At 48.7% G+C, this 27937-nt stretch overlaps 1 protein-coding gene across 1 annotated transcript; it reads right to left on the bottom strand.

Annotated features, from left to right (window-relative positions):
• Window positions 1–19: 19 nt before the first annotated feature.
• Ncf2 (neutrophil cytosolic factor 2) lies at window positions 20–27937 on the bottom strand. The gene is made up of 15 exons (XM_075988241.1): window positions 27626–27937; window positions 25558–25640; window positions 20138–20246; window positions 15894–16028; window positions 12825–12932; window positions 11219–11278; window positions 9940–9983; window positions 7093–7234; window positions 6810–6878; window positions 5841–5916; window positions 4445–4467; window positions 3927–4078; window positions 3683–3794; window positions 1069–1246; window positions 20–275 (listed from the first exon to the last, which is right to left on the bottom strand). Exons 1-15 carry the CDS (start codon window positions 27797–27799, stop codon window positions 163–165), a joined length of 1578 nt encoding a protein of 525 aa, XP_075844356.1. The 5' UTR covers window positions 27800–27937; the 3' UTR covers window positions 20–162.

The raw sequence follows: 27937 nt of genomic DNA, 5'->3' as shown, positions 1-27937 counted from the left end.
GAAATCTTTATCTCAAATTCTCGTTTCTGTGTGACAGGTTCAGTTTTAATAGGGAAATGTTAGAGAACATTTCCAAACATGTCTGGATAGTACACAGCAGAGATGGATAAATCTTGCAAAAACAGCACTCCTTTTCTTCAGCTCCATAGGCTACAGAGCATCCTAGACTTCTCTGGGAGTGCCTTCCAAATCCTTGACTGCACGCTCTTCAACAAAAGCCTTAGGGAAAATGCCAACCTTCCCTTTACACTCCCCTTCCAGCCATTCTTCATTCACTGAGAAAAGACAAAATATACATCGATTACTAAAACCATACAGGAAAAATTGTATCATTGTGAGTGGCTGGCATATACACCCAGCTAGTCATCTTCCCCTGTTCCCATTTGTGCTAACAAATAATAATAATACTGGAAAGTATTTTTTTTTTTTTTTTGGTTTTTCAAGACAGGGTTTCTCTGTGGTTTTGGAGCCTGTCCTGAAACTAGCTCTGTAGACCAGGCTGGTCTCGAACTCACAGAGATCCACCTGTCTCTGCCTCCCAAGTGCTGGGATTAAAGGCGTGCGCCACCACCGCCCGGCCTGGAAAGTATTTTGAGGTTAAAGTGAACATAGTCTTACCGTGTTCTGTTCTAGATGTGATAAACACAGTAAAATGTAGGGTGAATTGCCATAAATAGACAAAGACTGAACATGAGTCCTCAGGTGAGTTTTGTTTGTTTTTTTTTTTTGTTACTGTTTTTGAGAAGCCATTTATCTAGGCTTTGCTAGGATTCATTTTGATAATATGAGAGGGCATGCTGTTAATGCCATAGTGAGTGATTAATCAACACCTTAAAAGTTGGAGCTAGTTGAATTTAGTACATTTGTAAAAGTAAGCATTATAAGAGATGTCATAGTCTTGTGCCTACTAGAGTAATTGACAGGAGAAAGCCACATTTGTTCCCTCTTACTGAAAGCTAGGAAGTCAGTTGAAACTATTGACTAAGAGTTGCTGTTTTGTTCTGTCTGCCCTTGACCTTGTTTTTGCTGATCAGAGAGAGTGGTCTGTGAACTTGGAGAAGCACTTACCATGTGATAGCACCAGGATTACATCTCCTTCCACAAATTCCAGGTCTTCTGGCTGAATGGCCTCATAACTGAAGATCGCTACCACTTGGCTTCCTTCCTTAGGCTGAGGCTCTGCTGTCCGGGTATCAGCTTCAGAGGTTTCACTTTCCTTGGGTTCATCCACAAAACCTTGATCACCCTGAAATAGAAGGGAGGGGCCTATTAAATTCATTAATTTGTTGGCCAGTGAATTCTGAAAACCACTAACAAACAGTTGATGCTCAATACTTACCATAGGAATAAATCATTCTATGAGCACTCTGGGTGAGTAAGCGAACCTGAAAGGTGGACAGAGCTCTGTGTAGGCCCTGCGTTGCCTTCCTGTAGTCCCAGGGTAATGGATGTGTTGTTCCTTTCAGATTGGGAAATCATTTGAGCAACAAGTCTATTTAGCTAGTTTTTATACTGTGTGTATGTGAGCTATGGTGTGTGTAATGTGGAGATCAAAGGACAACTTAGAACCAGGTGATGGTGGCGCATGCCTTTAATTCTGGCACTCAGGAGGTGGAGGCAGGTGGATATCTGAGTTCGAGGCCAGCCTGGTCTACAGAGTTCCAGGACAACTTGGGAAAGTCAGTTCTCTCCTACCATATGGGTTCTGGGAATTGAGACTACCTACTGAGCCATCCTGCTGTCCCTAAGATTCTTGGTGCCGGGTTCATCTTCTTTCCCTAGCCCAAACACTGAGGATCTTGTTAGGAATTCGGCTTTTGCGCTCCATCTCAAACTTACTACATACACCAGCCTTCCTCAGAGCTAGCTCTAGGTAATTCTCATACTTTCCAAAGCTTCAGAACCATGACTTATAAAACAGTTTCTGATGCAGGGTCTCATTGGATAGCACAGGGCTGCCTGGAAGTCATTTTCTTGCTTCAGTCTCCTGAGTGCTGAGATTGGATGTATGGTACCATGCCTGGCTACATGTCCTCCTTAGACAGTGCAGGGAGGTGGGAGTAGCCCCCACCAAGTCCACAGACCTGGTTTGGTCTTTTTTGTTTTTTATGTGTTTTGCTTACATGTATGTCTGTATGCCACTTGCATGCCTGGTGCCCATGGAAGCCAGTAGAGGGTAATAGATTCCCTGGAACTAAAATAACAGGTGGTTGTGAGCTGCCATGTGGGTGCTGGGAACCAAACCTAGGTGCTCTGCTATCAACTGCTGAGCCATCTCTATAGCCCAATCCTAGGTTTGTATACCAGCTCCTGTGTGCTGGCTGTGGGTCCCTGAGTAGCAGCATAGCCTCTCTCTGCTGGTTTCCATACCTGATGTTGAAACTAGGGAATGACATGAGGAAGTGTGGCGGCCTAGCACGTCCCCTGGGGAAGTACTTGAATGTGGCTGGTGTGTGCACTGAACACAGTTAACGGCAGTCTGCTTGGCTTTGCCTGATTAGTGATGGGAACAACTTAGAGCCTCCACAGACAACAGTGGCAAAGAACTCCAGCAGTGACGAGCCTGGGTGGAGTTCTAAAAAGACTGTTGGGAGTTTGGGGGGGGGGGGATCTGTGCATACAGCTGCAAATAGATTGGCCTCGGAGGGAAAAGTAGTCGTTTATAAGAATGTTTTAAGCCCGGCGGTCGTGGCGCACGCCTTTAATCCCAGCACTCGGGAGGCAGAGGCAGGGGGATCTCTGGGAATTCGAGGTGAGCCTGGTCTACAAGAGCTTGTTCCAGGACAGGAACCAAAAGCTACGGAGAAACCCTGTCTCAAAAAACCAAAAAAAAAAAAAAGTTTTAAGTGAGATTATTCACATTTAGAGTAGAATTCTTTCTAGGCAAATATTCCCCAACCCACAAAAAAAAAAAAATGCAGTTACCATTACAGCGTACACCATTTAGCAATCAGAAAGGGCAACCCATGTGTAAAATCCACTCATAGGCTGACAGACTTTGAGTGTCCCTTAGGGGACAGAATAAGAAGTGACAATAAGAACTTCTCTCTATTCACCCATCACTGTCACTGCTAGCCTCTAACTTTGCTCCTGACTCATGAATCTCACTTTCAAGTCAGGTGGCTCCTGTCTAGACTTCATGGCTAGTAAGACAGCTTGGCCTTGTATTGTCACTACAGCATGCTGTCTGACAGCAGACGTGAAGCCAAATCCTTTACTCCTGAGCAGCTCTGTTATCTAGGTCAGGTCCCTTGACCTTTCTCTTGCTTCCTAAACATGTGATATATCTACCTGTATAGGACCACAGTAGATAACCAAGTCTCAGGAAAAGGCTGTTACTGCCTATGCAAAATAAATGCTCACTGTTTTCTGTCACCCTTAAATGTTCCTCATAGAGACCTAAGATGAAGCAAGTGTGTGTGAGCTTGGCTTAGCCATGGTGTCAATCCTGCCCTTGGTGAAAGTGATGTCCATGATCCTCGAGCCGCCGAACTAGGGGAGGCAGCTTGGGTCTGTTTTCTGTCCACTTCTGGGCCTACTCATGCAACCCTCTCCCTGCTGTGAGTGAATGAGCCTGGAAGCCCATCACCGAGAGCCTGTTGCCTGGCATGAAGGAGATGTAGGCTAAATGCTGAATTCAGCTGGTGGAAATGGCCTGGATGTCCCGGCTCCCTCCGCTCACCACTGTGTGCTCACACCAAAGAGTCAGGCAGTAGTTCTTCACTTGGCTCCAGGCGTCCTTCATGGTTTCTTCTGAGAGGAGCACAAGCTCCATGCTGTCCCGAGGCCGATAGCTAGTAGGGATGATGGGGAACGAGCAAGGCAGAGAGTTACCAGCTCAGAAAGCTCCATAGCCAGTGCTCTGCGTCAGCACAAGGCACCCCCCACCCCGCGCTCTACCCTGAGATGCCACCTTCATGACTCACCTCAGTTGAGTGTGTCCTGGCAAGAGCTCCAGTTTCTTGGACACCATGTCCCGAAGCCGGCTGTAGGGGAGGCCAAGCTCAGTCTCCATGACCACCGTGTATTTGTAATGCACCTTGAGCATGTAGGGCATGGGCACACTGAGCTTCACTTCCTGCCGGAGGAGGAGCAAAGGACACCTTAATGCTGGAGGTTTTCTGCAGCATCCTGAATTACCACAGCCTCCTGCCACTTTGTGTAAGGGCCCCAGGAGTGCCTCAGGGAGTGGGGGAGGGACAAATAGAAAACTTTTTCACACTCCCCTGAGAGGCCTTCAGAGAGCTCTAATCCAACTCACTGGGATGACGGTTTCTACTGAGCTCTCTGCTCAGCTGGGCACTAGTATGACATGTCCTGTAGATGCCGTGTCGGGGGGCAACTGGTACAGCCCTTTTCACTGCTATCCCATAGTCCTAAGAGGCATCCCCACCCCAAGCCATACTCATCCATTTTCTTCCCTTGGAAACAAGGAAGGCATTACCTTGGGCTCTTTTTGCTTGTGACCTAAATGGAAAAGGACATGGTAAATGCATACTCGTGGTGGCACCCTTCCATCCACAGTGTCCAGCTTCTTACCCTTTAACATCTAAGAACCTCTGAAGAAGCATGGAGACCACAAACATGGGAGCTCCACGTGGTATCAGAGGACTGGCCTAAGGCTGGTGAAGCAGTATAGCCCAAAGCAGAGAGTAGTCAGGCGACATGAGCCCAAGCCCCAGGCAGGAACATTAGAACCGCTACCATCTCATGGTCCTGGAATTTTGAGTATTTTTGTGGTTTAAAAGCACATGTTAACACATTATGTGTGTGCGTAAGAGAAGCTGTTTACCACCGAAGATGTAAGAACCGTTGATCACAAACCCAGCTGATTTTTAGAATCGCTTGGGAGGTTTTGCCAACATCAACCAAAGGCCTAGAAATATGATAGTTCAATCTCTCAGTGCTGTGTCCTTTCATGAACCTCCAGACAGAAAAGGTAAGAACTTTATGGGGCCCCTAAGGCATATGTATATGGGATAGGTGGTGTCCTAATGAGACATGTACTCCTTAGGCAGGAGCTGCGCTTGTTCATAGGGCAATTAGATCCAAGTAGACTGTGTCTTGGGTCTGTAATTTATATTTAAGTGACTCACAGGGGCAAAGGTATTGATACATTGTTTGCACTTAAAATTTTTGTTTTAGCCTGTGTGCATGATGGGAGGGCACATACCCTGATATACACAGAGGCCAGAGGACAACTTTGTGGAGTAATTGCAGTCGTCACCAGGTTTATGCAGCACGTACATTTAACTACAGAGCCATCTTGCTGGTGTATTTAAGTGAAAAGCATGGTTCTCATTGTCCCCTACTTCCAGCTTTTCTGTAGGTCTGCAATTTTCAAATAGATAGAGGAGGGGCATCAAAGCAGTTCTGATAATCAGGTGGCATGGACAGACACACCTGTCATCTCTGTCAGAATCTGCTTAAAACTCACCCGTAACAAAAAGCTATTGCTTTCCCACACAGCCCCACCCAGCTGTTTCACATCCACACCTTCCAGTGAGTGGTCCCTTGTTCAAGCTGCAGAGCTGTGCAGAAAGCACACAACTCAGTGGTTTGAAAGGAGCTGAAGTGAGAAAATGCAGTTACTGCCACCTTCCTTCTTGGACCTGGTTTAGGTCATCTGGTGACCGCTCTCTGGACGGGCACTTACTGCCCCTTCATCTGCGCTCACTTCTAAGCAGGTGGGGGTGGAACCTGGCTGTCACATCCCAGGGGATGATGGTGTAAGCAAGACAAGGCTCTGAGTAAATGTCATCAACCAAACCAGAATTTCCTAGATGGCTAGGGAAGCAGCTCTTCTCATCCCAGAGAGCTCCTTCTCTGGGGACACTAACCTGGTGACAACTGGGATCGTCCTGGGGCACTGGAATTAGGAGGAGGTGGAATATCAGATTCCGGGGAGGTGTCCTCCTGGAGGTGACAAGAACAGACAGACAAAAAGCTTGAGGTCTTCCCTGGAAAGAACCCAGATGCAAATGACTTCTTAAAAGTTGGGGTGATACGGCGGAGGTGACTAAGGAAAGGAGGGCTAATTCGTAGAAGCAACAAGAACCCTGATACCCACCTACCAGACCCTTTGCTATCTTATCGGCCATGTTGAAAACCCACCAAAGTGGGGTGCTCTGTCTCAAATGCTTCTGTCTCGACTGCAGAGTATCCTGAGAAAGGGGAGAGTCCACGTCCCACCTACAGGGCATTTGGACCTTGAAAGCAGCTCCGTTTCATAGCTGCCCAGGGAGGGCTCTGCACATGTGCATCTTGTTACACAGTGTGAAGGGACAGGCCACGTGCTGTCCTCAGTGTGCCGTCGAGCCAAGGATGAGAAACTTCTGATCCTCCTGCCTCCACTTTCCAAGTGTTAGGAGCATATGCCATTAAGCCCGATTTGTTCAGTGTTGAGGATTGAGCCCAGGGCTTCATACACGCTACGCAAGCACTTTGCCAACTAAGCTACATGCTTGGCCCTTGTTGTGTTTTTAAATGGCATTGTACCAAGAAACACATTAACCGTTCTCCTTAGTGAAAAGATGTGCCTGGGACACCTAGCTCTAATGGTTAGCCTTCGCTTTCTAAGTCTCCCTGACCAGGAGGACTCACGGGTAGAGCAAGTCCAGTGGCCTCCGCTAAGCATGGCTGGTCTTTTCCCCTCGTGCCCAGGTTCCGCTCTAGGCATCTGATCCCGGCTCAAGTGGCCCAGAGCTAGTGAGTCTTCCTTCCATGACAGAGAGACGACCACTTTCAGACTTTCTTCCCTTAGAGAGGGAAGGGTGAGTGGGGTGGCCTAGGCCTTGGCCCTACATTACCTGGCGCTGCGACTGAGGATGAATTCGAAGCTCAACTGGCTCCAGGTAGTTGCAAGGGACAAGTCCCTTCTGCAGGGTCACATCCCAGAATCCAGAAGGAAGAACAAAGATTCATTAGTACCCCAAACACAGAACAGTCTGCAGCCATGCACAGGGACGGCACATGGACGATGACCCTTGGCAGGGCTGCAGATAATGCAGCAGATCCTGTCCTGTGGAAAAGCTCTGCCCTTTGCTGCCGGGACTCTATACCCTTAGCACGAACCCCTGACCCTCCAAATACCTGTCCATTGAACATGACCGTGGCCCAGTTATCACTGCCCTTCTTCAAGACAAAAACGATGTTCCCTGGCATGACCTGTAGTTCTTCTGGCGTCTCGGGCACAAAGCCAAACAGCACTCGATGTGCCTCGCCTTCCAGAGCCCTGAAGGAGACACAGAAGACTCAGCCTATCGTTCCGCTTGGACTTCGTCCGCTCACTGCAGGAAAAGCACCTGAGGCCAGAGATTTAGCTTGGCACTCACTCTAACTCCTCATCTTACTGTCTGTGAGACCAGTGCAGGGTGCTGGCCTGCGTAGGATCCTGAGGGACTGGGTGAGAAACGGCATGTGTGTTCCACACAGGCGTTCCCCTTGTCTTCTGGGAATGTGATCCAAGAACCCAAGAGATGAATGAACCCATATATGGTACCAAACCCTTGTCTGTCCTGTGCTTCTCCTATACCTACATAGACAAATCTGACGGCTTTCTCTTCTGAACACACCCCCCACGTGGCTGTCTTGTATAGTCTGTGGCATGCTGGCAGAGCCAGCACAAATTCCTTTCCCTGCACAGCTAATCACTAGAACACCCTGCGCACAACACCCGCTTCCCCCATCGTTCGTCCGTTTTATTTTGTCTTTGTTTTGTGAGACAGGATATCACTCTGTAACTCAGGCTGGCCTGAGCTTTCAACAATCCTCCTGCCTCTCAAAGGCAGGGGTTAGAAGTGTGAGCCTCCTCCATACCCTGCCCTTTTCCCTAGTAAGTCAACGCCCACTTTTTAACATAAAAGACAGCCTCACAGCATTGGCATAAACAAAGTGCTGGTCTTGGTACTGCTATTGTGTTCTGGGTCTGCGATTAATCAACACAAGGGACTCTTGAGCAAGAACCATGATACCATGGCAGTCCTTTTCAAGAAATATGGTTCTTTGCTTTGTTTTATTGAACTTACTTCATTTCTTTTTTTTTTTTTTTTTTTTTGTTTTTGTTTTTGTTTTTTTTCGAGACAGGGTTTCTCTGTGGCTTTGGAGCCTGTCCTGGAACTAGCTCTGTAGACCAGGCTGGTCTCGAACTCACAGAGATCCACCTGCCTCTGCCTCCCGAGTGCTGGGATTAAAGGCGTGCGCCACCACCGCCCGGCTTCATTTCTTTTTTCTTTGCTTTTATTACTGTGTCGAGGGGACGCATGGGCCACAGCGCACAGTGGAGGTCAGAGGACCAACCTGTGGAGTTATTTCTCTCCTTCCACCTTGGCAAGTTTGAAAATGCAGCTCAGGTCACCAACCACAGAGAAAGTACTGCTGCCCTCTGAGCATCTTCCTGGCCACGTTTTTGTTTTCGTTTTGTTTTCATTAACATGCACGGTATTAGGTTTCATTATGGCATTTTTCAAATAAATATTTATTTTGTTGATTTTCCTCCCTCTTCTCTCAAACCCAATGTTCACCCTTTCACACACACCCCAGCCTCCTGTTTTTCATGTCCCAGGTGTCCAGTTAGACTGTCCCACCCCCTCAAGCCCCCTTTTACACCCCGCTGGCGAGACAGACGGCTACCGGGTGGAGGACAGGTGGCATACACAGCGCGGTGTACATCCCCACTCTAGATGGACGGGATTTCCTCACAACTCCCTAAATATATATACCAGACTGGCCTCATAGTGGTGGCAATCCTCCTGTGTGCTAGGATTAAGGATAGCGCTGCCACACCTAATATGAAACTAGTGATTTATTCTGGAATTTTCTATTTTGGGGTCATGGTAGGCCTCAGGTAACTGAAGTGGCAGGCAGCAAGTCTGTTTATAGAGGGAGACCCTGAAGAAGACAGTGGGACTGGAGCACCAGAACCAGTACTAGATGGTGAGGGCTGGCAGTCCTCATCCTCCCGTCCCGCTTACCCAAGACATTAGTTCCCAGGTCCCAGCTGCGTGGACAGGAGGTCCGGCCAGGGGAATGACATGGGGGAAGTTGGAAGTTAGGGAATGCCAGGGGAGGGATCACCTAGGCCAGCCTTGTGGGAAGGGGATGGAGAGCCAGGCTCTGAGAGAGGCACAGTGGGGGGAGCTGCAGCTGCTTTGCTTTGTTAGGCCACGCCCTTTCCCCTTCACTGACAGCCCCCACCCCCGCAAGGCCCTGGGTACCCCACACCTGGAGAGTCTCTGTGGAATGTAAGTGAGGTTGCCTTGGAAACTGCCCATGGCGTGGGGGTCAGGTTCCACCTGTTTATGCCCACTGGGTCTGATGTGAGGGATTCATTCTTTTCCGTCCAAAGAGCTTGGGAAGGATCCCCTTCAGCCCAACTCTGGGGTCACCTGTAGTACCTCCCCCCACATACACTTTTTCTGACCCCCTTTATCAGAGGAGGAACTAAGCTTGCTTTGTTCCTTAGAAGGAGCACTTAAGAAAGCTGAGGTGAGGCCACTCTGTCTCAGTGTAGAGTGACTTCCTTTTCTTGATTCTTTCCCCTTTTGCAGAAAGCACGTGTCAATAGTGTAACAGCGCCCACACAGGAAAAAAGACTCTGTGATAACTTCCAGAATCTAGGGAGCTTCCGAGGGGCCGTAATCAGGACAAAAACAGCCTGTCACCTCTGACCTGGGCCCTGTTCCTTTACGTCAGTGAGCTCCCATTCTGTGGGTGACCACGCCCATTGGGACCCCAGGTTTCTGCAGCCAGACCACTCCACCACCCAAGGCTCCCATGCCAACTGCACCATCTGGTTCGAACCTTGCAAACAGGAGAGGGATAACGCCCTAGAAAAGGACATGGTTCAGACCTGACCAGCTTTATTTCCTCACATCCTTACTGCCAGCAAGTCAGGTGGAGGGTGTAAGCATTCTGCATCCAGGTCTAAATCTAACTCACCTGAAGATCTCTGGGGTTTTGGGTCTGGGTGGAGGCTCAGCTGTCTGTGGAACATTCCGGAAAAGATGAAGAAGAGGATGGCAAGAGAAAGAGAGAACAGTTGTTAATGTCATTTGAGCATTATTTCAGATGCAAAACCAAAGACTTCATTTCTTGGTGCTCTGGGGAAAAGGCACAATTTGGGAAGTCAGCAGCCTGCCAGCTTGCCTGGGGGTGGGCTTCACCAGCACAGCAACCGCCATGCCCCAGTGCTGGCGTCTGGAAAAGGTGTTCTTGCTGGAGGGCTTCTGACCTCGAGCCTTGTCCCTTTCCAGTATTGTCCAAAAGATCTGATCTCTAATTAATGTTTGTCACAGTGTGTGACATTTCTGGATATTTAAAATCATCAATTCGGAAGACACTGGCCAGACAAGAGTCTCCATTTAACGTGTGTTCCCTGTGCTGTGCTGAATGCCATTGAGTCTGTTATCTGGGACTTCCTTCGTTGTCCTCTAGCTGGGCTGGAGCTCAAGGGGCCTCAGCCAGGTTCTCTTCAACTTTCCCATGCCAAAGGAGATAAGGAATCTAGATGCTGACCCTCATTTTGTTCTTGTGTTCATCCTGTCCCCATGGCCCAAGCATGGATTACATGGTCAGGTAGTGACCATCCTGCCCCATACTTGAGGTAGAGGGCAGAGAGGTGACCAGGGTCAAGGCCCTTTCCTCCGCTAGGCTAGCGCTGGCCACTGCTCTTACCCGTCACTGTGTTGTGCAACCAAGCTTGGGTTTTCCTTAATCTGCTTTGCCATCTTCCTGTTGCAAGGGACCCACTGTCACTAAGGACCATCTCTGATCTCAGCTTGGGCTGGTACCCTGCCTTGTGTCCCCAAAGGAATTTTTTGCACATGAGATAACGGATAGAGCCAAGAGAATCAAAGCCTCAAGCTTTGTGCCCTGGTACAACCCCTCCCCCACCCACCCCTGAACCCACGAAGAGGCTTTATCACAAAACTTCCAGGGTGTGCATTTCCGTGTTCTGAGAGAATGGTCAAAGTCTCCCAAGGTGACCAACAGATCTCTTGGAAAGAGAAGATTGGGATTTGGAAGAGCTGGTGAGTTGGCCTCAAAAGATGTAAGACAGAGAGCTGAAGTGGCCACATTCCCGAGCAGCCATGCAAACCAGGACTGAGACTAGAGAGCAGCCGCCTCAGCTCTGCTGAGAGATGGCTGAAGATGACTATGAACTTGGCATCCTCGCTTCTCTCACTCGGGGCTGCGTCCCAGGTAGATCTGGCCTCACCTGTGGCTGCAGAGGGGCGAAGCCAGAAAAGTTGTCTTGATGAACCACGGATGCTACAACCTGAAACACAGGGCAAAGAGGGTGAGCATGCGGCTGCTGGCTCCGCTGGCCCATCTGTGCCTTTCCCTAGGACCTCCTTTCTCATGCCACAGAACCAGTGCCTCTGCTGCAGGCTCCAGAGGGACACGAAAGGTAAGGATTAGCACGCCCCACCTCTGGATTAGAACTCTCTCTCAGAAAAAGTTATTGCTGGTATTCAGCATCAAATATAACATCAAAGTAACCATTTTAAGTAAAAATAATGTTGTGGTATCTCCTATACCCACAAGACTTTGCAATGCTATTTGGTGCCGAACATTTTAACCATCCCAAAAGAAAGTGTTAGACCTATTAAATGGTTTACATTCTCCTCTCCTAGCTGGCAACACGTTTGTAAATCTCAGTGGGTTAAAGTGCTTAAAGATTTTATAGAGAATTGTATCGTATGTGCCTTTTCTCCCCGTTTTTCATGTGTGTGTGTGTGTGTGTGTGTGTGTGTGTGTGTTTGTGTGTGTATGTGTGTATGTGTGTGTGGTGTTTTATGCCTAAGGGGCAGATTTGTGTATGTGTGTGTGTGAATATGCAAAGAGAACCCGAGGTTAATGTGAGAATCATCCTCAATTGCTCTCCCACATAATTCACAGAAGCAGGGTCTCTCAGCCAAACTCAGAGCTAAGCAATGTGGCTAGTCTTGCTAGCTAGCTTGCTCGGAAGAGCCCCTGTCTCCACCTTCTGAGTCTGGAATTACAGGCAGGAGTCCATGGCTGCCTGGCAATGAAATGGGTTCTGGGGACCTGTAATCTGCTCTATATGCTTACACAGAAAGCACCTTAACAACTGCGCCATCTCTCCAGCCCTCGCATGTGACATTCGTTTTTGTCTTCTTACAGACAGCGTACATTCTCACCCATGCTGTAGCATGCTTTAGTACTTTATCCTTTTTGTGGGTGAGTAGTATCCCACTGTCTGGATATACCACCTTGTATATATATATTCATGTATTGAGGGCGCTCTGGGGTATTTCCATTAGCCATGTTCCGCTGGTCTCTGTGATCCTGCCAGCTCCAGTTACTCAGCCACTGGACAACTCCCATTTCCAAACTGTCAAGGTCAGTGCAGTTTGGTAGATACTGCTTCCTCCCTCCAAATCATGACTGAAGGAATTTAAGATCTGGGTTCAGAAGAAATCCTGCTGGAAGGAATCCAGCTGTAGGCTGTGGAAATGAAAGTGACTCCCCAGAATTCTGAGCAGCGAATTATAGCAGTCTTGAGCCAAGGACATCTCCCACTGGCCCTTGCCCCTTACCCCCCAGCGGTGTGAGCTCTACCTATGCTTTTAACCCTCTGCCTCAGTTCTGAGACTCAGCATCCTGAGAGGAACCTCAGGAGGGCTGGGATGATTGAAGAAACTGGAAATGTTTGTTTCTTACTTTCAGCAAGATCCTCATTGCCATCCCTGAATGCCACAGGGGCAGGGCAGGGGCAGGACAGGTCTTCTTGAATCCCTTTCACCTGGCCCCACGCTGTCCAGGGCACAGGAGAGGGGAGGGTGAGCAGTCCCACCTACCGTAGCCTTGCCCAGATAGTCCTTTTTGGCCAGCTGAGCCACCTGCCTCTCATTTGGCCGGAACAGCCTACCCACAGGGATCACCACGGGCTCAAACAGTTTCTGCTTCTGTAATAGAATAAACAGTCACATGTCACTCAGCAGTACTGGGTTCATTCTGAGCAACGTGCTGTTAGGTGACATTGTGTAAGCATTACAGAGTGTGCTTATACAACCTTGGTTGTTCAGCCCTTGTGAAACGTGGTCCCCTAGCTGACTAGAATATCTTCACATCTCTTACGACTGTATCTCCTCATTTGAAAACGGGAGTGACGAAACCATTCCTGCCTTCCTCATCAAATGGACCACTGGGAAAAAAGTCTCAAGAGAATATCTTTTTCAAACCACAGAGGCTTGTTATTCTAGAGGGCTAAGCAGGAGCGGTTGGGCTTATTGATTCTTTCAGAATTTCATACAACATATTTTGATCATATTCGCTTAGCCTCTTCCCCGAACTCCTACCAGATCCACACTCACCTCCTTACTCCCCATAACTTTGTGTCCTTTATTTATTTGTTTAACATAGAGTCTCACTGTATAGAACTCACTGTGAGGACCAGGCTGTCATAGAGATCTGTCTGTCCTTGCCTCTGGAGTGCTAGGATTAAAGGTCTGTGCTGCTCTGCGATGTCTCGTTTTTTTTTTTTTTTATGTTTGTTTTTTGTTTTTTCGAGACAGGGTTTCTCTGTGGCTTTGGAGCCTGTCCTGGAACTAGCTCTGTAGACCAGGCTGGTCTCGAACTCACAGAGATCCGCCTGCCTCTGCCTCCCGAGTGCTGGGATTAAAGGCGTGCGCCACCACCACCTGGCCTCGTTTTTTTTTTAATTCACCCTTCAATTCCAATTGTGTGCTATTCATATTCTTCTGTGTGTCATTGTCAACTGGAGTACAGCTGACCCACCGGGAGCCACACCCTTAAATAAAACTTGACTTTCCCTCCCCTAAAGCCACCAACCGTCCCTAGCTCTTCAGTTAGGGGTGGGGACCATGAAGGCCTTTCTACTCCAGCTACAGTGTTGACTGGCTTGATCTTCAGGCAGCCACACCTGTGAGCTCAGTACAGTGGTCCTGTCATAGGGTAAGACACTGTTTTGTTCTGATCCTCCATGACCTCTGGATCTAACGATTTTTCTGTTCACCCCTTCTGTGATGGCCCTGAGCCCTGGGCTTGGGTCGTGACACAGATGCCCCGTTTGTGGCTGAGTGCTACTCCGCCATTGGTTCTCCGCACTTGGACCAGTTGTGCTATTGTCTGTGTTAACACCATGTGTGGTAACCACCATCCGCCACTCTGCTGTGATGAGAACGGAGAGCTGCAGTGAACTATGGGTATAGGGGTACAAGTTTAGAGGGCAGTGTGACTGTGGTGGTTTGAAAGCAATTGGCCCCCTAAGACCATAGGGAGTGGCACTAGTAGGAGGAGGTGTGGCCACTGAGGGGGTGGGCTTTGAGGTCTCCTCTGCTCAAGCTATGCTTAGTGTGGCAATAGTTCACTTCCTGTTGCCTGTGGATCGAGTTGTGGAATCCTCAATCCCTTTCTAGCACCATGTCTGCCTGTGTACAGCCATGCTTCCCACCATGATGATAATGGACTAAACCAATTAAATGTTTTCCTTTGTAAGAGCTGTTGCGGCCATGATGTCTCCTCACCGCAACAGAACACTGACTAAGACAGTGATACTATGCCCATTTAGCAAAATAATAGTGGTAGGTTCACCTTTGGCCTCTGCGAGGTCCTCAACAATGGGTATTTGGTCAGATTCACAGTGGCTGCCCCCCAGCATGGGTGCCACTGTTGCACCCGTTGGCCTATCCTACCAACACTGATCATGACTTCAGTTCACCAGGCTCACAGCTGTGGAAAACCATGGATGACTCTTTTTTCTCCCAAGCCTGCATAGAACCTTCTAGTACTATTAGAGCTAGTCAGCATGGAGAAATCTTCTGGGTCAGTACCATCTTGGTTTCTCCATGTCCTTTGACCAATGTGTGTGCCGTATTAAACAATAGAGTCTTATCGGAGCTATCCCACACAGAAGATCATGTTCATCCCAGAAGTCAGAGGTTGTCAAATAAAAAGACCAGCAACAAACGTGAGATACTTCCCCCTGGACCGTCAGTCGGGGGTGTCCAAGAGACCTCCAAAACAAGGCCTACTCTCTCCATTGCTCCCGGTTCCCCACTGGAAGCAGTCAGCTTACACTGATGTTATTCACCACTTCTTTTTAAAGCACAGCCCCTTTCCCCTCACTGTGGTACCTTGAGTTTCTCTCCCAGGAGAGGGCACCATTACAAAAGTGGCTCAGGAGCCAAGCAAGAGTTGTGACAGCAGTCTCTTGGGACTAGTATTGCTCATGTACACACGAGCATACACGATCTTGAGCCCCCTTCTTGGTGTTTCAATACAGCTTGTTTAAAACTAACTTTTGGGGTCAGGAAAGTGACTCAGAACTTAAGAGCACATTCTGCTCTTCCAGAGGACTAGAGTTTGCTTCTCAGCACCCACATCAGCTGGCTCGCAACTGCACATAACTCCAGCTCCAGGGACTCCAGCACCCTTCTGGTTGCTATGGCCACCTACCCACACATGCACATTCTCACACATAGACACATCATTTAAAATAAAATATCGCCAAAGAAAGAAAAAACAACCTTTGCTCCCAAATAAAATCAAACTATGAAAAATAATTTTTCATAATTACTTCATAGAACTGGAATGTTTTTGTGGGAGCCATGCTGAGCCTGGCACTGTGCCAGACAGTAAGGATGCAAAAGTAGGCAGAAAGACACGGGCTCTATCTTCACAGTGCTCACAGGCTGCACATAGCAGCAAGAAACTGCAGGCATTGCCCAGGCCCCCCCCCCATGAGCAATCCAAGGGCTGCCCTGATCCGTTCTCTAGGATGTGGCTTCTCAGCTCAGATGTTGGAAGAGTGTTTATTAGCCAGAATCAACAGAGATGTTCCCCCATCGCGGTGTCCTAGGAGACAAATGGGACCCCAAGGGTATCCTCTCTGTCACCACACTCACCCAGATGCTTTCCATGGCCTTGTCAATTTTGGAATGCCTGGGTTCAGATTTCATGTTTGTAGCCAGCGCTAACTGTTCTTCTGCCTTCTTCCATTCCTCTTTCTTGGCATGCATGAAAGCGATATTATACAGCACCTGGAAGAGCAGAGGCCACGTGAGACTTGAAACTGCTCCAAAGTCAGGTACCAGGAAGGATTCACATGCACACACAGGGAATGCCGTCTGGGGACATAGTTCCCTTCCCAGCATTCAGGGGCTAGACAACAATTAGCCTAGCTACTGAGTTCTGTCAGACATAGGGGCTGTGTTAAGAAAACATTTTATAGTGGGGCGGTGGTGGCACATGCCTGTAATCCCAGCACTCAGGAGGCAGAGGCAGGCAGATCTCTGTGAGTTCGAGACCAGCCTGGTCTACAAGAGCTAGTTCCAGGACAGGCTCCGAAGCTAGAGAGAAACTCTGTCTCGAAAAAAACAAAAATAAATAAATAAATATAAAAAAAATGAAAGAAGAAAAAGAAAACATTTTATAATGTCTAAAGCCAGTATCACGTGCATTCTTTGAACAGCCCACTAGGTCAGGAGGGGCCGAGAACTAATGTGTTGTCCTAATACAGGGAAGAGGAACTTTCCCAGGGGAGGCAGAGGCAGAGTTGGGAAGAAAAATGAAGGTGTGTGATCTCTAATTCCTATTGTTGCCATTGAACCTAGGTTCACAGGCCAGGTTCAGGGTGTGCAGAAGTTCCAGATGCGTTGTTCTGTACCTGAGCCAACAGACCTGGCTGGGATTTCATGGGTAGCGAGACTGTTGCACAGCAGCGTGCCTGAGCCAACTCATGGTCTGGGTCCAGCGCAGCAGGAGAAAGAGGTGGCACACACAGAGCCCCGGGGACACTCTAGCTGTGGTGGTGAGGGAATGGCAGAACTTTCCAGGTCTTTAGTTAGATTGTAGAGCCATCAGAGCGTATTTCATTACAACACTGCACAATTGACACAGAACCAATTACACTTTTGGATACACTAGTAAGACAAAGTTATGGAAATGGAGGGGTGACTCTTGAGGCTCAGTTCTGGGGGGCACTGAGGCGCTATCTTTCCTCTCTTAGATCGTGTGCTGTAGGGGACATCAGCTGCTCTGTCTGGAGCAAGAATGGAGGCCTGTTATCCACAAACAATTCTACCCTCCCAGACACACCTGGGTGATGAGATTGGCATTTCCGTGGAGGTAGTGACTGGTGCAGGTGCTGGGAGCAGGATTAACCTTCAGGAGTGGACCTGGAGACACCTTTCCCACCCATTCCTGAGCACCAATGAGCCGGTGCCTTCTGCATAGGTCTTTGACTTAGAATGGTTAAAATAAGAATTTTTTTCATGGTGTGTGTGTGTGTGTGTGTGTGTGTGTGTGTGAATCTTGGCACATGTATGGGCTCAGAAGCCAGGGTAGGAGTCAGTTCTTTGCTTCTACCATGTGGCTCCAGGGGTTTGAACTAAGGTCATTAGCCTAACAGCAAGCAACTCTTACCCACTGAGCCATCTTGCTAGCCCCAAGGACTCAGGATTTGAACTCATAATATTTTTTAACTTAACAATGGTACAAAAGAAGCCGGGCGGTGGTGGCGCACGCCTTTAATCCCAGCACTCGGGAGGCAGAGGCAGGCGGATCTCTGTGAGTTCGAGACCAGCCTGGTCTACGAGAGCTAGTTCCAGGACAGGCTCCAAAACCACAGAGAAACCCTGTCTCGAAAAACCAAAAAAAAAAATAAAAACAAAAAAAAAACAATGGTACAAAAGAGAAAGACATTCAGTAGAAAGAGCACTTCAAAGTTTTAATTTTGATCTTTTCCCAGAACTAGTGACACACTCTACAATGGTCTCTTGCAATTTGGTTCGTGTCATAGAACCTTGCCTACTGGTCACCCAGGCAACCATAAAAGAAGGCAAATGACACACTGTAGGAGGCATGGAGGTCTTGAGGGGTAGGGATGGGGTGTCTCTGTCACCACACAGCAAGCAGAATAAAAACCCATGGGGGGCAAGACGGTAGTTTGGTTCAGCACTACTAAGTTCCTGTGCTGGTTCAAATTTTGAGAGTCAGACCCTGATCAGTTTATCTCAGGCCTATTTAAGCACAGCACAGTTTGGTGGAAACTTTCCTGGGGATAATTAACTCAACCCTGTGTGCACACTAAAGCACAAAGTTAGCTAAATAAAGACCGGATGTGACCACACTGCAACCCTTTGTAAAGTACACGTGACACCTTCCGTAAAGATGGGGTCTATAGATTGACTGAGAAGAACGGACTCGTGATAAGGGTCTGGGAAAGGATCCAGGGGGGTTGGGCCACACAGCACTAGGGTCACCAGACTATTAACCATGTTAATATCCTAACTGGGACTGAGGAGTAGCTCCATTGTACCCGCTTAGATGTGCAAAGCCCTGGATGTCCTGCCTAGTACTACACAAACCCTACTGGAGGTGCATGCTGGTGTTCTGAGCACCCTTGAGGGGAGGCTGGAAGATCAGAAGTTCAAAGTCATCCTTGGCTACATACCAAGTTTAAGGCTAGCCTGAGCTATAAGAGTCCTATTCAGAAAGAGGGAGGGAGGGAAAGAGAGAGGCAGAGACAGACAGACAGACAGACACACAGACATACAGAGAGAGACAGAGACAGAGAGACCTAGAGAGAAAGAGAAAAGAGACAGAGAAGGGGCAGAGAAGGGGGTGATTATCTGGACAGAACCTGTCATTGTAAATTGAGAAGCATCTGCCTTAACCTTTCCACAAAGTGAGGACAGAGAAGAGATTACAAAGAGCTTCAAAGCTGTTCTCATTTTTCTCTCGGTTACCTTCTCTTGAGACCTTTCTCTATAACCAGTGTTTCTAACTAGAAGGGCCTTAGGGACCTTCACAAGAAATGGCAGAAGTAGGGAAAGGACTGGTTTCCTGCTTCCTGGGTCATTTCAACCCCAACCACAGTAGAGACGCCCTGCTGTGAAGGTCTGCTTGCCACCACAGAACACAATTCTTTCTAGAGCTGTTGCCCCCCCCCCCCCCGCCCCCGCCGCCCTGTATGTGGAAGTGGCAAGTGGCCTTCAGCAGGATCATTGGCAGTGTTTGGAGACCACAAGGTGAGCACCACAAGATGAGGCAGGATACTCATGGCATCTAGTGGGAAGAGGCCAGAGCAAGGGCCAAAAATCCCCTGAGGTCAGCCCTGTAACAAAGCGTCTGCTCCAACTCAGAGACCCACGGTCTTTGGGAGCTGGTTTCGTGCCAGCCAATTCCCAGAGCCAAGCCCCCATCTTCCCTTGTGAGCCATGGCATAGCTGTGCTTCTGCTGCAGGGCAGGTTGGACAAGTCCCCAGGGACTCGGGCAGTGATAGAATCTATTTTTACTTGCGAGCTCTGAGCAACCCTCGGGACACTTCACTTCTTGTGCCTGCGAGACCGAAGCCAGAGAGATGCTGTTTGTTCGGCCATGCTTCTAAATAAAGGTCTGTGACATTGGCGGGGGTTTTCATTTTCAAAGCTAGTGGTTTATATTTGGAAGTTTGATGGAGAAGGTTATTTGGGAAAGAAAAGTTCATAAACTCTCAAGCCAAAGCCAGCCATGCCTGTCCTTTTTGGTAACACAGGAAAGAGGTTGTCCTTGTTTGGAGAACTTCACCACACCGTGTACTTTGTACTGTTCATTGACAGACTTGTACCAAATGACCCACAGTTTCTCTCTGAGTGTTAAGTACCCAGATGGGTTACAATGGGTTCCTCAGAGAGAGAACCCGTGATTTTGGATCTGTTAGTAAAATGCTGAACAAATAGTTTGCCAGCTTGAGCTGCTAAATAAAATATGCAAATTCCTGCAAATAAATATTCTCACAGGCTGGCACACTTCTGTCTGGTCTCCCTTCCAGAGCACACAATGACCTTGTTTTTGCACAGGCTTTTGAGCATGAAATTAAGAAAATGCTCACTCTCAGGTAACTAATAACTCTATGAGGAGCCTGAAGTCATTGCGTCTCCCTCCCCTCCTCCATCTTTCCTCCCCTCTCATTCTCTTTCCGTTCCTCCCCTTGCCAAAGTTGGGATCAGGTCCTGGGCCTCATACAGACTAGGCAAACACCTTATCTCAGGGTGTTTCCTTCACAGGGCACAGGAGTCAGCAGGACTTCGCAGGCCTCCGCAGGTGCTAAGACCAGTGTGTTCCTGAAATGTCCTCTCCAGACCCTCCTGTCCCTGCCCTTCTTACCTCACAGGCAAACAGCTTGAACTGCAGCCCCAGGATTTTGTAGTCTATCAGCTGGTTCCCTCGAAGCTGAGTCAAGGCCTCTTTAAGGTCTTTGATAGCTAAGTCATATCTGCAGGGCAGGAGGGGGTAGGGAGAAGTAAGTCAGTCTGTCCAGGTCACAGAGGAAGAAATGCTGAATCCATGTCTCTCTGTTTCTCCATTCTCCATCCGTCCCACTGGAAGAAGCCTATTTCGCTTGACCAGTTCTACCTTTCCACCAACCCTGAGACCAAAGATTCTACAGATGAGTTGTAATTTTGCACCCTGGAGACCCTCAGTCTATGACAATCATGGGGGTTTCTTCTGTATGGGCTGTGTACACAATTTCAAGTTTCTGATGACCCCGGTGACCTTCAAACCCAGCTCTCACTCTCCCTGGAGAGCTCCAAGCAGTACCGCCCCTGCCCACCCTGCTTCTCTTTGGAAGCTTCTCGGGGCAGATTCTGACCACCCTCACTCAGGTCGGAGCTGCCCGGCACAGCTGCCAGCACTCCCTTGTCACAGCCATAGCTGCGGGCATCCTCCTCCTGCCTGCCACCTCCTTCTGTGTCTTCTGCTAAGTTCACAGTAGCTCTTGAGGTTGTAGCCTTTCTGCCTCCTGTTCCCACTCTGGGAAAGAGGGAAGTTACTCCCACACGTATCCTGTGGAGGAGGAGAGCCTAGGCTTCCTGGTCCCCTCTCCGTGAATGCACAGGCCCTGTGTGGCTGTTTCCCTGACGCCAGGAGGCCAGGAGGGGGGCAGGTGGAGGCACAGGTGTCCTGTTCCCCGAGCAGGTGCGATTTCCACTGTGTTCCACAGCCTGTCGGGGAGCAGGGGAATCTCAGAGGGCACACTTTAAAGTGTCACAGCTCTAACAGATGTGCCGTGCTCCCCGGGGAGCCGGCTGAGCAGGTGGACTTCAGCTGTGGAAATGCCCTAAATCCACCTGGCACTGTAGGGACTCAGCAAAGCCCACCACGCCATCCTCTGTCTCATCAAGATGTCCACAGTGTGAAGGAAAAAGGACGCATTACCCAGAGTGCTTGTTTTGTGTGAAAAAGCTAGGTGGGGTTAACCCCGCTAAGGTCCTTTGGTTGCTATTGTTTATCTTTTGAAATAGGGTCGTATGTATCAAGGCTTGTCTTGAACTCAGTTTGCAACCTGGGATAACCCTGAACTTCTGATCCTCTGCCGCTACCTCCTGAAAGTCGAACTGTTCCCAGGTTATGCTGGAGACCAAGTGACCTAGGGCTTCTTGCTTGCTAGGTAAACACTGCACCAGCTGAGCTACAGTCTCAGCCCAAATGCACATTGTTAAACTTGTCTTTGCACAAAGCATCTGCATGGCAGCTCCCTCCTCCTCTGCTGCAGCTTCTCTCCTCACCCCAGTTCTGTGGACCCCAGCTGTACCCATGGTGAGGAGCTCAGCTTTCACATATCCCTGGTCTCCACTGCAAAGGTCTGCATAGGATCAGTACTCAGGAGAAGCCCGAAAGAGGCTCAGCTCGGGCTCCTGCTGGCCTCCTTCAGAGTTCTCTTCTGTGCCATCTGGAAGCTTCCTCAGAAGCAGCCACACCCCCAGGGTGGGCAGGCTCTACTCCAGAGGACTTTTCCGTGCCATTTCTGTAGCAGGCCCTGCAGAGACGCCTTAGTAACCGCTGAAGCTGCTGCTTGCTTCTGCTACCAACACACACACGGTCAAGCATCCTAGAGTTCATACACACACTCTCCAGGATAGCAGAGTCTCAGGATGCTGCCATGCATCTCCAACAGGTAGACAGGCCAATCCGCCCACCTTTCGCCCAGCAGGAAGAAGGCCTGCCCCCCTTTCTAAGCCAGTTTTGCCTTGTTCTGAAAGGTCTCACCACACTTCCACCTCCACAGCCCTAAGAGCCAGAAGGTCTATGCTGTGGAGGACAGCTTACAGACCCTACCTTTTTGGGATGACAAAGTTGGGGACAGAGAAGTTTGATGGGAGGGAGGGAGTCACCCTGAGCTACCATCTGTGGCTTGAGAAATGCCTCTGACTTTTTTCTGCTAGAATTGAAGACAAGAAAGCAACACAACCCTGAAATCAGATGAGGGGGTGGTGGAGGAGAAAGAACCTTCCTTGGTGTGGCCCTTGTTAAAAACAAACCCCACTGCCGAGGGAAGGAATGCCCAGCCCACTCAGCACTAAGTCCCCCCTCTAAGTCACCATGCCCTTCAAGCCTGTTCACAAGCCAGCCCAGCTTTGTTCTGAGCCACCATCATAGATAGCCCTGGCGACTGGTTTCTCCCTTTAATCTATACCTTTCTCAGAGCAGAAACTTGCTTATATCCATTTAACTAATCCAACAAAAGTGGGTTTGTAAATATTTCCGGATATAGTGTATACCTGTGATCCCAGAGTTTGGGAGGTGGAGGCATGAGGACCAAGAGATCAAGGCCAATCTCAGCTACAGAAACTCTGTCATGAAGAGAAAAAATAAAAGAAGAGAAAAGAAAAGAGGGAACGGGGAGGCGCTCAATTGTAAAGCGTTTATTTCTCAAGCACGAGGACCTGAGTTCAGATCCCGAGGACTCACAAAAACAAAGCCAAGCACAGGACTAGAGAAATGGCTCAGTGGTTAAGAGCACTAGCTGCTCTTGCTGAGGACTGGGGACTGGGGTTTCCCGCCAAGCACTCACACGACAGCTGATAACCATCTATACCTTCAGCTACAGAGGGTCTGATGCAAGCGTGGGCCTCCATGGCATGCACGGGATACACATACATACCTGTACACAAAACACTCAAACACAGGAAATCATAATAATAATAAAAGCCAAGCGTGGCAGAATGTCCTGTAACCCCAGGTCTGGAGAGACAGAGACAGGCAGATAGGTCATGGGGACCTACTGGTCAGCCAGACGAACAAAGTGGTCAAATCCATGTTCGGTGAGTGAGTTCTGGCCTTGGGCCACATTGGGAGGCTTTGCTCTGAGGGTGTTGTCAGCCCGAAAAGTTGAGTGCCCAGTTGTTGCTAAGAGCAGCCACAGGTGTGGTTAGTTACCTGACTGAGAGTAAAACCAAAGTCTTCTAGGAAGAAAAGTCACAGACACAGAGCCCCTCCTGATAGAGAGGGCCCTGAGGTAGGGGAGAGGCAGAGGCGGCTGCCTCTGTAGACAGTATGGTCGCTCACTTCTCAATTTCCTCTTCTCATCCCTGCTTCCTGCATCCAGTATCCTCTCCAGAAGTCTAGACTATATACAGAGGCTAGCTCAGCCCACCCCCAGTCTAGACAACCTCAGAGGATAAACTCCAAGGCCTTCCTTTTCATTAGCTCTAATAACCTATGATGGAGCAATAATAGAAAAAAGAGATGGGCTGCCAGAAGGAATTTCTACGTGAAAACATCTCAAAGTCTCAGAGCCAGGAAGGCTAAGATTTTGAATGACTTAGGGGAAAAAATCTAGAACTAAAGACGTCAGACATGGTGGCTTATAGTCCTAGAATTTGGGAATTGAAAGCAAGGGGTTAGGAATTCAAGGCCATTCTCAGCTACCGTAAAACCCTGTCTCCAAAGCAAACGGGTGGAGAAGTTGAAGAAAGGGAAGGAAGGAGAAAAGGGAAGCTGTGGGGAAGACCCAGAAGAAATAAGATGCAGGACGCCATCTGAATGATGATGGTTAAATTTGAGAAAACTAATCTACCAGATTTAATCCTCAGCTCTGCAGCCCTCTAATGAGGAAACGACATTAATTCAGCATGTTCTCATGCCCAACCTAGCTCCTTTCTCTTGCTCCATCCTTTGGTAGTGTTTTCACTGACTAACACCTGGTTTTAGGGGGACTTGCACGTGGAAATCCATTTATGAACCTTAAGGTCCACCCTCCCTCAAAGGACTCACCAGCACCCATAGCCAGCCAGCAGCTGTTGTTGTAAGCACGCCTGCCCCAGACCTTGTCAGGGTGGCCGCCTCTGAAGTCCCCTTCCTTCTAATCCTTTTCACCAGCGCCACCCCGATTCAGGTCCTCATTTGCAGTGAGAACAACTGTGTTCACTTCCAAATCAATTTTCCGGGTACCTGTCTTGTTCCCTTTGTTCATATTCTAGAGTGACTTCAAAAATGCCCATCTCCACCATCTGCTCGAGTCATTCCAGGGATTGAGCATCCAGCTCCCTCCCCATTCAGGCCATCCTCTGCTGCCTCCCCTGTTCCCCTCTATGCCCTGTGTCTCACCCTCCCCATGCTCGGGCCAGTTTCCCTGCTGGAGAGGTTCTTCCTTCCTGTCAGCCAGTTTCCTCTCCCCTAGAGCCTGGGGACATACAGGCGGACACTTTGCAGAGTCAGTTTGCTCCCTGACTTTGCCCAGAGTTTCTAAAATTCACCTTCGGATATTATCCCTTTGTTATTTATATACTCGGTCTTTGGGCATTAGAGGGGAGAATAGGGGGTTAAGGTTAAATTCATTTTGTGTTTTTGTTTTCTACTGTTTTGTTTGTTTGTTTTTCAAGACAGGCTTCCCTGTTCAAGCCAGCTCTGGCTGTCCTGGCACTCATTCTGTAGACCAGGGTGGCCTCAAACTCAGAGATCCCCCTGCTTCTGCCTCTCAAGTGCCTGGGATTAAAGGTCTGTGACACCAAGTTTGGCTTTCCTTTTTTTTCTTTTCTTTTCCATTCTTTTCTTTCCTTCCTTCCTGCCTTTCTTTTTGTGTGTATGTGTGTCCTTTTTCTGTTTTATTGACTGTAAATACCCAGAGCATGTACAGTGTGATGGGGAAGGGACTTCACTATCCCCTACCCTCCAGAACCTACTGGATGACACGCTGACCAATGCCCTTCCAGTCTAGAGTCTGTGCAACAAATGGGCTTTGTCCTAACACATGTTTTGAAAACACTTTTTGAAATTTGCCATGCACTGTGAACTTTTTCTGCTAGACTATATATACTATTTGTCTGTGTTAACTTATACACACACTGCTAATAGTCTGTATTCTTATTTTTGTGATTGGGTCATCTCCCCTACCCAATCATTTAAACTGGGCTTTGCAGACACACTCAGCAGGGATGACACTAGCCATTGATTGGATTTGATGATTTCACAAGGACCCTTGTTAGTGGGTGTCCTCATTAAGGACACTGGTGGGAGGCCCAGCAGCTCACAACCAGACAGCTCATTGTGGTTGTGCCCCAGATGACCTACACTGAGGTCAGGCTTGCCTCCCTTCCCTAGTAAAGTCTCTTGCAAGCTATTTCTTGCATAACTGACCCAGAAAAAGCTAGCCACTGAGGCTGGAGAGAACCTACTGAATTAGGAATACCAGCTCAAAGATCCACGGAGGTTGTCACAAACACACACACACACACACACACACACACACACACACACACACACACACACAAGTGCGCGCAGTGGGGTAGTCCTGGACCACTCACTTCTCCATGCTATAGTAGAGCATTCCTCGCTGGAAGTAGGCCACTGCCAGGTGCTTGTCTCTGTTGATGCTTTTGGTGAAGGCCTGCAGGAAGAAGGGTCCATACTCAGCCACAGAGCCAGGGCAGAGAGGAAGTGTAAGAGTAGCCCCAGGGAGAGGCAGGCAGGTGTGTCATAATGATTCAGCAACTCAAGGTGACAAAATTGGCCTGGGGTACAGACATCTTGGGTCGCAATGCCCTGGGGTGTTGCTTCCTCATTTCATAGCCTGTGGTAAATTACCTAACCTCTCTGAACCTCAGTTTTTTTTCCCTCTGTGAAATAAGTGATAAGGCTAGATATCTCAGTAGTTAAGAGTGCTTGCTGCTCTTCCCAAGGACCCAGGTTCAATTCCCAGAACAATGTTAGCTCACAATGTCTGTAATTCTAACTTTAGGGGCCTCCTTGAGAATCAGGTGTGCACATGGCGTCAAAACATACATGCTATCAAAATGCCCACTCCCATCAAAAAACAGTAATAAAAATAATATGAAAGTTATAGAGTTAAAATACATGTTGTATTTGTTTGATATAAATTTATCGTATAAGTACTTAAATCATTAGAATAATAACAAGAATACATATATAATATTAATAAGAGATTAAGCAGGAAAACAAGGGCAGAGGGGATGAGAGAATTAGCAATAGCAGAATGGGGGAGAAAATCCTGGCCAGTAAGGGTAGAAGTCAGTGATCTGAGAGTGTGTGAGGTGGCTGTGGCACAGGTTAGCCAAGAGCCCCAGGTCCAGGCCAGGGCACGAGCACCCAGGGCCTGCGAGGAAAGCTTCATCCAGGATCACCGCCTCCTCTCTCCACAGTGTGCTTTGTCTCCACAGCTCTCAGGCTGCAGCTGGCCCCTGAGGGAAGGTGGAAGGGCAGTTCTCCCTCCAGCCAGAGGCTGGGCCAGCGCATGCTCCGTCCCACCCGCTTGCTGACAGTTTGAGCAAATGAGTTGCTGTTTCTCTTCCTGCCCGGATGTGGACGTGTGGACAGTGTTCGTTCACCTGCCAGGCAGGGGATGACTGGCGAGAACTGCTTCTTTAGAAGTGCTGGGGGTTGGGGAGATGGTTCAGTAGGTAGAAGGCACACAGCGTGACCGCCTGAGTGTGACCTCAGCCTGGTGTGCGAAGGCCTCGTCCTTTAATCTCAGTGCTGGGGAAATGGAGTCAGGATCTCCAGCAAGCCTAGCCTAATATGCAAGTTCTGGGTCAATAAGAGACCCTACGATAATAATAATAATAATAATAATAATAATAATAATAATAATATTTACTGTGCCATCTTGTAGATTTGGGTTGATCACTGGGACCAGATAAAGATGGAAAGAGAGAACTCCACAAAGGTGTCCTTTGACCTTAACAGGTGCACCACCCCACACACATACACACATACATATGCAATCAATCAATTAATCAGTAAATAAAAAAAGCTAGGTGGTCATGTCAAATATCTTTAATCCCAGCACTCAGGAGACAGAGGCAGGCAGATAGATCTCTGTGAGTTTGAGGCCAACCCAATTTTTAGAGTGAGTTCCAGAAGAGCCAGGACTGTTACACAAAAATCTTGCCTCAAAAAAAAAAACAAAACGGGGATTAAAAAAAAATGCTGAAATGCCCCATACCCTTGATAGACTTCATGATTCATTTCCAGTGTGATTTCCTTCAGCCAGCCTCAGAACCCTTAGAGGAGCACCCTGTGGTGTTGGTCAGAATTGCTTGAGCTGAACTGATGGGATGCTAAGTGCCTGGAAACCTTAAGAGGCACCTTACAATCGGGTGCAAGGTGGTAAGACAGAGAAAGCACGCGTTCAGGGGGAGTTGGTAAAAGGTGGGAACAAGAAGTCTTCCTGAGTGGTTAAAGAGAGACCTTGGGGACTGCAAAGTTCTTTGAAATAGCAGAGCCCCACCCATCGGGTGGCTCAGAAAACCTGTCCTGGGAGTTTTTTAAAACTGTCTGCCTGGCCAGGGGCCCTTAGAAGGGGATTCCCAGGGTAGTTCTGGGGAGCTTTTGTTCTTTTAGGGTTTCACTCACCTGCTCGGCTGCCGGCATGTTCTCCAGGATGGTGTGCATGCAGCCTATGTTGAAGCAGATCCTCGAATGGGGGTCCTGCACCTCGCTAAAGGCCTGCAGAGCACCCTTCCAGTCCTTCTTGTCGGCTGCCAGCACCCCTTCATTCCAGAGTCTGATGGCCTCAGCCAGGGACATTGTGAGCTGTGTGCCAGTAGGCAGGGTATTTCGAGGTATTTCTCACCCTACCTGCAGGGCACGCCAGGCTTCAGGGGACCAACCTAGCACTCAGAATGGGGTCTAGCCTCCCTCTGGGTGACTTCATAGTGTCAGGAA

The sequence above is a fragment of the Microtus pennsylvanicus genome, chromosome 10 (assembly GCF_037038515.1).
Source record: "Microtus pennsylvanicus isolate mMicPen1 chromosome 10, mMicPen1.hap1, whole genome shotgun sequence".
Lineage (NCBI taxonomy): Eukaryota > Metazoa > Chordata > Mammalia > Rodentia > Cricetidae > Microtus > Microtus pennsylvanicus.
Note: the sequence above shows the minus strand (reverse complement) of the source record. Positions and strands in the feature narration are given on the sequence as shown.